Source organism: Sinocyclocheilus grahami, unplaced genomic scaffold, assembly GCF_001515645.1.
Source record: "Sinocyclocheilus grahami isolate Dianchi unplaced genomic scaffold, SAMN03320097.WGS_v1.1 scaffold97.1, whole genome shotgun sequence".
Taxonomy (NCBI): Eukaryota; Metazoa; Chordata; class Actinopteri; order Cypriniformes; family Cyprinidae; genus Sinocyclocheilus; species Sinocyclocheilus grahami.
Genome location: NW_015505276.1, coordinates 532456 through 543158, shown reverse-complemented (window position 1 = coordinate 543158; position 10703 = coordinate 532456). Strand labels below are relative to the sequence as shown.

General features: G+C 37.6%; 1 protein-coding gene across 3 annotated transcripts in view; it reads left to right on the top strand.

Annotated features, from left to right (window-relative positions):
* The first annotated feature begins 863 nt into the window (after nt 1-863).
* LOC107587930 (hemicentin-1-like) overlaps nt 864-10703 on the top strand; it is a 42829-nt gene continuing 32989 nt past the window's right edge. For 2 of the 3 annotated variants that reach the window (XM_016275895.1, XM_016275896.1), the window contains exon 1: nt 6734-6981. In XM_016275895.1, the coding sequence (XP_016131381.1) occupies nt 6885-6981 (97 nt within the window). In that variant the 5' untranslated portion in view covers nt 6734-6884. Of the gene's footprint in view, nt 874-6733; nt 6982-10703 lie in introns of those variants that run through there. The other variant, XM_016275894.1, reaches the window with a different exon arrangement.

The window sequence follows — 10703 nt, the reverse complement described above, 5'->3', positions numbered from 1 at the left end:
TATATATATATGTGTGTGTGTGTGTGTGTGTGTGTGTATATGTATATATACAGTATATATACATAACTTTTTTTTATCAAACTGAGTTGGACCTTCTCTAACAAATGGCATTAAGATACTTTCAGGAATGTGGCAAAACAAGGGTAGAAAAAAAACATACAAAATAGCAACTCTGTGGCGTGAGAGTAAAACTCGTATTAACGGGATGGAGGGACTCCGTGAAACTATGTCCATCTGCAACACACACTGTGGAGCCCACCCAAAACAAAAAAACAAAAGTTAAAGATACTCTCTCTGAGTTTAAAGTATAAAGAATAAAAACAGTTCAACAAGTGTAACATCCTGTGATTGCTATTTTGGTTCAAACTTGTGAAACTTATCTATATTTCCACTGGTAGATATAATCAGTTTGTGGGGGTTGTACCTCTGCACATAATCTCAGTAGGCCTACTGTAAGTCAATCATAAGTCTGTTTTTTTTTTTAATGTTTATGAATTAGTCTATAGAACTTGCCCAAAAAACCTGAAGATATTTGTCATGGTTGAATCACAAAAGTTGGCAAAGGGGTTTTTATAAGGAGTCTCTCATATAGCTCATCAGCTCTCTGCATCACTGTGGTAGAGCGTAAAAACATTAAAGACATGAAAATCTCGCAGAAAAGACCTGAAGAAGTCTGTTTGACATACTTAATCATGTCCTCGTGAGCCTAACCACACTTTCACAACCAGAATGGTTGTCTGAGGTTCTTGTGGTGGCCATTGCTGATGTTTCCTAAATCCTGGAGAAACATGAAACTGTTGGATGTTTGGATCACCCTATACTATTGGACAAAACCGCCTGTTAGCAACCGCCGAATGAACCAAATCACAGAAAGTTCATTTTTCTGTGGGAAAAAAGCCACGTAACTCTGCTACACGTATTAGTGACCGTATTGAGTGTCAGCATAGCTACTGGCGCCATCTTGTGTCGTGAAAATAAGTCTTCTTTCTGTACTTGTAGCTTTCAGTTTTATCTACGTTTTCAGCTAAAGTACAAACAAAACATTGCGTTTACTGTTATTATTCGAGTTTAAGCGTGATTCAGCTACTATACTTAGTTATTGTTTTATTGTACTGCACAGTATGCACACAATTTAAAATATTTTCACACCTTTGCATAATTTGGCAAAATTACAGTTTGACGGAAGGTAACTATAAATGCTATAAATTAACTGAAAGTCTAGGTAAAGGGTAAAACAACAAAATTGAAGGTATAGCAAAAAAAAAAACTGACCCAAGTTGGGATCTATTAGGAGCAATTTTTTGGGTAATTAAAATGAGCACACATTTAGCATTAGGAATTCCCCATCAGCTTAAAACTACATTTAAATGATCAAAACAATGTCCGTGTGGATGTAGGCTATAAACAAAGACTATAGAAATACAGCTATAAAGCTTTAAAAATGTACATTTTAACTGTAACCACTAGATAGCGCCATTGTTCTGGACAGCCTTGCAGAAGGTTTTCATGAACAATTCTTGTATTCACCTGCTTTATATGAACTGCAGCTGTACAGCCCCTTTAAGGCTATGAGAGGTCAGGCTGGTTTCGTGTTTTGTGAAACTGAAAGATCATGCTGTAGCTGCTGGGTAGCATCTGACACAAGAAAACTCCTTTCAGAAAATCAACTATTGTAATGAAGGTTGAACTGTGAACTTCTCAAGACCATGGTATGTTTCGTAAATGTGAGTTTGGGGAAGATTGTCATTTTACTATTAAAATTTTATACATTTATACTATTTACTAATTAGAATATTTGTTAGTCTAAACACTAATTTTGTCTGTTACATTTGACTTTTTTGCTGTTTCATGAATTGTTTTGTATTAAATAATAATCAGTTTTACTTGTTGAAGCTAAAAAAGTGATTTAAAAAAATAAATCTGCCCTGAGAAATATTCACTGGAAAAAAAGTGTAACAACTAAAACAAAAAGTCCCCGAAGTGGTACTGCTACAGGGACTCCTCCCTATTTTTTCATAACAGACTAAAAGCACCAAAATAATGCTTTAGATTTCAATAAGATTTTAGTCAAAGATATAAAGCAAAAACACTTTTGTTTCAATCTGTATTTAAAAAAAAAATCGAATAAATTTAATGAATATATGTAAGTGTCTTTAACCTGAAACATATGAAAACGAAACTGAAACTGTTTTGAAGGCACTATTCTCATAATTGCATCATAAAAAATTTATTAAATAATAATCAGTTTTACTTGTTGAAGCTAAAAAAGTGATTTAAAAAAATAAATCTGCCCTGAGAAATATTCACTGGAAAAAAAGTGTAACAACTAAAACAAAAAGTCCCCGAAGTGGTACTGCTACAGGGACTCCTCCCTATTTTTTCATAACAGACTAAAAGCACCAAAATAATGCTTTAGATTTCAATAAGATTTTAGTCAAAGATATAAAGCAAAAACACTTTTGTTTCAATCTGTATTTTAAAAAAAAATCGAATAAATTTAATGAATATATGTAAAAGTGTCTTTAACCTGAAACATATGAAAACGAAACTGAAACTGTTTTGAAGGCACTATTCTCATAATTGCATCATAAAAAATTAATTGCATGTAATATTTTGACCAAATTTTCACTTACAAAAATGTCCTTTGTTAACAATAAAATATGACAAAAAACATTTAACAAATATTGTAACTACTGTGAAACTGTATGAACATTATGAATGAACATTATCCCCCCAGACAGTGTTTCAGAATCTCACTTCTGTCGTCACCACTATCAATTGCCTGTGCTACCCATCTTTGTTCTTTGTTTGATGGCAAAAAAATTATTTCCTTCATTTGTGGAAATCGAACAGGATTGTGCTTACAGTGTAAAATGGAAAATAAAACATCATGACAATCACATGTTTTCCTTTCACTGTCATAAGAGTGAAAGAGCATTACAATATGAAAGGGGATTTTGGCAGATTGGCCAAGGCGTTGGCTATGGGCTTTATTATGTGAGCTTGAGTTCATGCTGGAAATCACGTGACTTCCCAGTAAAGCCCCCTTTCTTGGCTCAGACGAGCTTCTTTTTATTGCTGAAGAAGAAGAAGAAGAAGAAGAAGAAGAAGAAGAAGAAGAGAAAGGTATAGAGCAATAAACCTGTAAATCAAAGGAATGTCCTGAAAAGACACAGGAAATTAAATAACAGCATGGGCTTAAATATAGTTTCCTACATATTTTATTACTTCAAGGATCTTTGACATTCACCATGGAGAGGAACTGAAACATCCTGTCACCTTAGACCTATTGCAAAATCTCTGTATGTAGTCCATCTTTTCCAACAAGTCTGACTGTATCCTTTTTTTCCTCAGTTAATTCCATGAATGCAGTATGGAAAAAGTTTATAAGTACAATGAAAGTACTTGACATTCCTGTTTGAGTCCTTTTAACGGGAACTATGTGTGGAGGGAGGAATAAAGCTAAGTGGGACATTCCCAAGGACGTGCTGATGTGAGGAAACAGGGCTTTTCCTGGAAAAGATAAATTATGCTCTGGATGATTGAAAACAACTCGCAGTGTAAGACTTGAGATAACACAATGTAATTAGCATTTTTAATCAATGAATGTACAGCATGACATTTTTCTAAAGAAAATGTGAGTAGTGCTTCCGTGATAATGTTAAAGTCATAGTGCTAAACTGCTATTGCCTCTGTGTTGCTGTATTGCTTTTCTGGGTGGATGTTTAGTGGTTTGATTTTTTTTTCCAGCTGATGAAAGATAAAAACATTGACAGCTAGTCAGAATTGACCCAATATTAAAGAGCTTGAGTATTTAAAGCAGCAGATGACATAACTGCGGTGTGCTTATAATAAACAGAACGATATCGTCTGTTGGCATGGATGCTAATATAGTTATTATTATAGTTAATGTTCAAACAGGGCAGAGCGAGTCACATGCCAAAGTTTAATACTTAAGGTTTTGCTGAAATCTGTATGAGCAATAGGCCTCAATCAGGTTAGACGCCATTTTGAATTCAACATGGATGAAAATTATGCTGTGAGGGATAGTCTTTAAAATGGCACGCTCTGTATAAAGGTCCTAGTTCACTTAATTTTCACACAGCGGCTCACAACCTTCGGTTTTATTGAGTTTTTGTCTACTGAAAGTTTTTTGGGAAGATGTTTTGTCAGCTGAACAATCAGTAGGTTGTTAAACAGAAGTACAATACATTGAACGCACTGTACTTCAGTCCCTCACAGCCTCGTTTTCGTTCCTGTCAAAAACGAAATATGGCGCTACACTTGCCTTAACAAAAAACACCATCCCAGTAGAGGGCTTCATATTGCCTTAACATTAAATTACTAAATATAAAGAACCATGAAGTTTATAAAGTTGTGTGGGATGAATGCAGGTAAATGTTACATAGACTAAGCAAAAACAAACAAGAGCAGAGAAGCACACAAAGCTGTGAGAAACAAAAATTCTGACCCTGATGGTGGCTGTTTGTATCTGAGAAGTACACTGTATCACTGCTATGCCCTCATCGAATGTCCTTCAAATGGCTTAAAAGGACATATTTGTTTTGGCTGGAATACACTATAGGACTGTTGCCCAGGGTTTTGCGCTATATTGTAGACTATGAATTTGACCAGTCGGAGGATATCAAACATGTTCAGTATTTTAAGTTGATTTTAGAACAAATTGTTTTAATTTCATATACATCTTCTAGCAACAAGGCTCATGTTTCTGTGTGAATTTGTTGTGTTCGGAACGTTCAGAAAGCCTAGTGTGGGATCCTCAGTCATTTCGTGTATGATGTACATTTTTTCCCTCAACTACAAAGTTGAAAAATAAAGGTGCTTCACGATTCCACAGAAGAACCTTTTTTTGTTTAAATGATTCCATAAAGAACCTTTAACATCTGAAGACCCTTTCTGTTTCACAAAAGGTTCTTTGTGGCGAAAGAAAGTTCTTCAGATTATAAAAAGGTAAGAAAGAGATAGTTCTTTAAAGAAACTTTGACTAAATGGTTCTTCTATGGCATCGCTGTGAAGAACCTTTTAAGCACCTTTATTTTTAAGAGTGTAGTGTATTAAAAATCTTTAGTCTATATATGTTATTCCCTTTGTTGGTTTAGTTTTTTGCTATGCAGGATAGTATAACACCTTAATTCTGTACAACAGTGTATTCCAGTCCCCAAATTTTAATCCAATATTTTTTTTTCAGTGACTCTTTCTAGAGATTCCGTTGTTTTTATGTGCAAGTCGTTGAATCATTCATTCAACTATTTTGTTCAAAATGCTGATTCAGTAGGAAATGAAACACCACTAGTGTGTATTGCTAGGAGATGGAACAGTTGACTCTATTTTGAATTCATTTGGAACTATTTTGAAGCAAGAAGTAACTGTCAATATTGTATTTAGATGTAAGTCCCTCTATTGTGTATTAAAGTGTATAAAAGCATTATCACACTCATAATCATGCTGTTGGTCTGAATATGTTACAGCACCTCCCTTGCTGGTGAGCTGTTGCTTATGTAGAAACTCAGAGGAATTCTCTCTTGATCTGTGTTATCTATCCTGCTGTCTCAATGCATTCCATTCTCCCCCCTGAGACTATAAAGCCTTCCTCTCCCTGACATCAAAGTAATAAACAAAATTATGCTGCAAGTCTCATCAGATTTCTTATGCTGTTTGTTAAAATAGAAGTCTCATTATGTGTGACGTTAATAACATAAAGCCTCCTTTTGAGATGACTTGTTAGGTATTAAAGCTTGTAAGGCTATGGGGTCCTCAGTTCACTGAGAAGACACAGGGTACTCTGTTTTTCAGTGAGAACTCAAAACTCCAAATACGCACAATCTCAGAGACTTTAGTGCTTCCTGACTTCTTATCAGAATCAAACCAACTTACCCACACCTTTCCGGATTCTTGTGGAACACAATTATTTTTTTCATCACCCATGGAAATTAACCAGAACCTACAGAAACATGTTTGGGAATTGCATGCCTTTATTAATTAATTTATTAAAACAAACACAGAACAAGCCGGCAATAGATCAGGAAAATCTGCAGCAACTCTGTGTCTGGCCAACTCTGTTTTAAAGAACATTTCACATTCAGTACGCAAACATGTTATGGACATCTCAACATTTATTAAAACTTGAATGAAAAAAGTTTTGCCAGTTCTGCATTGTCATAAAGTGGATCTAATAAGCAGGGAAGACCAGATAAAGTTTTGTAATACAGTGATTTTTTTCTCTTTATTGAAAGTCGTTTTCTCTATGTGCTTATACTAAAGTCTTGGTGAGACATGTTGTCAAATCATGAGGTAAGCAAACATCTGAATGTATGTCAGTGGTTTTATTGTGTTCACTTGTTTAAGCATTATTGCAAAAGTATTATTTGGTTATAAAATGAACAAATATTATACTAATTTAATAGAGTTCTGAAATTAGGCTAGTGTTAGATAGCCTAACAACATACAAAACCACTGCTAAAGAAAGGTGTTTTGTTTTTTTTACTCCCACCCTACTCAAATCTAGCACACATCTAGCCCCAGTCTCCCCTTTTTAATACAGTACAAAAATAAAAATAAAAAAGACCGGAACTCCGGTAAATTCCAGTGTGTCACAGTTATTAAGGGTCATTGTGAATGTATAAGTGGAAGTAAAGTTATGTGAAATGTGAAGGAGAGTTGAGTCCCAACTCCCAAATATTTAAGGGGCATTCCAGTAATCCTCCTCCTCACATCGCTACCCAGAGGAAGGGCAGTTCTGCTGGCCAAACACGTGGTCATTCTCACTTTTAATCTCTCACTGGGTGAAGTGTATCGCAAATATCCTAAGGGAGAAGGACATCTCGTTTCTCAAGCTCAGGACTGGAGTTTAACATTGTTTTAAAATGCAGAAGGGGTTTTCTCTCACCACATCTTTTCGGGTTTACTATATGCGACTAACGTTAGTCGGATTTAGTTTCCTGCACTTCTCACTAATCACAGGTGAGTGTTTTCAACATATTTCGTTTGATTAGTCTACAAAATGTCGACAATAACTGCGCCACTCGCTTTCTTATTTCGCTTGTTTTGTGTCACCGGTTCAAAGCATGAGTGGTAGGCTACTGCATACCTTTTGTTAATCTTGTTTGAAGCAATAATAATAATTTTTAAAAGTCTACTGCATACGGACATGTTCATTGACAACAGTGCCTCTGAGACTACCATACTATTTTAATAATATATGGTCAAATTAAAAGTATTATCATGAAACAATCTTTAACATCTAACAAGAGGTTGTGTCTGCCCGTTCAGTATCTTAAGTGCTGTCTGTTCTGAATGAGCTCGCAGACAAGGGTGCGAACAGGCGATATAATGACTTTCAGAGGCGTCAGAATTATTAAAATAACTTTTTAGAATTTTAGTCGCTGTACCGCCCAGTATTAGCGTACGTTACGTCCTAACGGAACGCTCGAACAACCCGTTGCCGTGGTTACTTCATCAGTCGAACGCGTCTCTGTTGTCTGGGGAAAACACGAGCTTGTCGGTTTTGTGGTTACTTTTAAGCGCCTAGAGACTTATAAAAGTAAATCCATATAATTCGTATAAATACTTTAAAGACCGGACTAAGTTACTTTTGGTTTTGTCTACACCTCGAGTAGAGTCATTTATCTGCGTTTGGCACCGGACGTTTTGACCCATTCCAGTATTTGAAGAAGATCACCTGTAAAACGCTTAACGTTACCAGAGGAGGGCGCAATGCACATTTTCAAATCTCTTAAAGGAGCCATATGTAAGTTTTCGCCGATAGAGGGTGCATATTCAAAATAAACAAAGGCGTGTTTGATGACTCCGTGACTGAGTGTGGAGTCATGGGAGTTGTCGTCTTTATCCCCACAGCCGAAGCAATCCAACGGGACTCGGGCAGAAATCATGTTCATGGATGTATTGTAACTAAGTACACAATGTGCAGGGCAGGGACAGGACAGGTTTGAAAACCGTTCTACACCAGTGGTTTTCAAACCTGTCCTGGAGGCACCCCTGCCCTGCACATTTATCATGTCTCCTTTATTAGACACACCCAAATCAGAGCCGTTTCTCAATATGCGTTCTTGGCCCTGTCCCAAACAGGGGCGGTTCTAGACCACAGTAACTGGGGGGGCCAGACAGGGGCCACTTGTGCTTTTAGTGACATGAAGTGACATGTGACATGTGGCCAAGTATGGTGACCCATACTCGGAATTAGTGCTCTGCATTTACCCATCCAAAGTGCACCAACACAGCAGTGAACACACACAAACCGTGAACACACAACCGGAGCAGTGGGCAGCCATTTATGCTGCGGCGCCCGGGGAGCAGTTGGGGGTTCAGTGCCTTGCTCAAGGGCACCTCAGTTGTGGTATTGAAGGTGGGAGAGAGCGCTGTACATTCCCTCCCCCCACCTACAATCCCTGCCGGTAACCTTTGGGTTATGAGTCCGACTCTCTAACCATTAGGCCACGACTTTCCCCACAATTTAGGGGGCACAATTTTAAAATTCATCTTAAACTACTTTAAGTAGCCTATTACTCATTCAGTCATTTTTCACCATGTCAACTACTTTAAGTAGCCTATTATTAATTCAGTCATTTTTCACCATGTCAAGTATCGCTGCAATCTAGATGTAATTTGACAAATAATTTTGTATTGTAGTGTCAGAGGCATCATTTTTGAGTTGACAGGAATAAAGAGGGGGGGGGGGGCTCTCATGCTTGTCATATGACACACAGCAGCCACAAACAGATATAGGCTTATGTCTCTACTGAACAAAATAAAAATAAAACCATCACAGAAAATTGTAATGATTTCCACAACAAGTAACATTACAAACCATCCATTTTTAACCATTAAAACCATTAAAAATGGTTTTCTGTAGTGTGTTTTGGGACATATTCCATTAGGATTTATTGGTTTTAACAAGCCACCAATAGAAGGCAACCTATTACCAGTAGAGGCCAACAGGGTCCATTACAGTTTCCAGTAAAACCATTACATATAACCATGTTTTATTCAGCAGGGGTTTTATTTTATATTTCCAAAATATATCATGAAATATCTCAATTCTCAAATATGTGCAAGTAAATGTATTTTGCACCTTTATAGATTATGTTAGTTCTCCAGTAAAGTAGCCTAATAGTATTAATCTATTAACTTTGCATAAAAATTTGTCTTTTTACTTAAATACCAGATAGAGTGTCATACTATTAAATATATGTAATACGACTGACTTTGTATTTAATGTGAAGTTAATAAAAACATAGTAAGTTACTAATTAGCCTATAACACTTTCATCGTACAAAAAGAGAGCAAAGAACGTTTACACTATCAAAGAACATTTTCACTTCAGTCCCGCGAGTTCAAGCACTCTCAAAAACTCCCATAATAATCTCTAAAGCTGTTTACATTGTAAAATTAATATCTTACTTACATTCGTACATCTTCACATTGTTGTTTCTGATGAGAGAATTAGCCAGAGAATTCAGTCAGCCAGGGCAGCGGTGATGAAACAGCGTGTTTCAGCGGTGACTCATCTGAACGCCTCTGATTGGTCCTTGCGTTCATAAACTCAACAGAATCGTATGGGATTGGTTATAATGTGCAGCGCTTTAAAAACGTGTGTGTCTCTGGCTCTGTGCCAGCCAGCGAATGCAGATTTGAATTTAGCTGCTGGTGAGGTTTTTCTTTTTTTATATGCATAGTTTACAGGACAAACTGCGCATTTCACCCAAAATTGTTTGGTGTGATATGATTCCAAATTTAGGGGGGGCCAAGCTTGTTGGCAGGGGGGCACTGCCCCCCCCCCAGAACCGCCCCTGGTCCCAAATGGAACACTTCATGTGCACTTGCGGTCTTAAGGCCAATTCACACCGCGCCGACAAACGCCAACAGACACGTTGGCGCTGGATTTAGGATTTTATGAAAAATAACTCATGTTCACACTGCTCCAACAGACACCAACAGACTTCAAGTCAGGGAGAGTTAACTAGGGGGGAAATGGATGATCTTGTAACAACAATCAAAATGATACTGTTATTAATGTATTTGGTAATATTGTAAGGCAGTTTTATTATAATAATAACATATTGTCAAATAAATTTCCGTTGTGAAATTTCCAAAGCGCTGTAGCGATCGATCTGATCGCATTCCCCCTCGCGTTGCGGTTGGTATACTCGGCTACACCCACCGCTTAAAGCTGGCCTCTCCTCCCAAAGATCCAAAAACTGTTCCTCTTTCTGGTTTGTCCAGAAACCTGCCATTTTTAGTTATTTTCCTAAGCGCGCCCAGCACCTACTTGCAGTCTTGCCTCATCGTCATGGCAACAGTTCGTGGCCAGGTCAGAGTTTGTTGTCGTTTGTTGGAAAATCATATCACACTGCTCAGACATTCCACGACCCAACAAACGCCGATTGAACCCGATGTTCAGTCGGGTTAAAACCAACTCAGTTTTTCGGTGCGCTGTGAATTGGCCTTTATACGGACTTAAATGGCCACCGCGTATCCGTTAAGTCCATGAGACCGTAGCGTGTCCCATTTGTCATTTTAGCGTTCAGAAGGGTGCTCGCGAGCGCCCCCTTGCGGCTGTTATGCACCCTCGATCCGCACTTCTGCCGAGCCCCCACTGGCAGACTTCTACCCGACAGTCAAAGCGGCATTACGGCATGAAAGTGCGGACTCAGAGGAAGACCGCA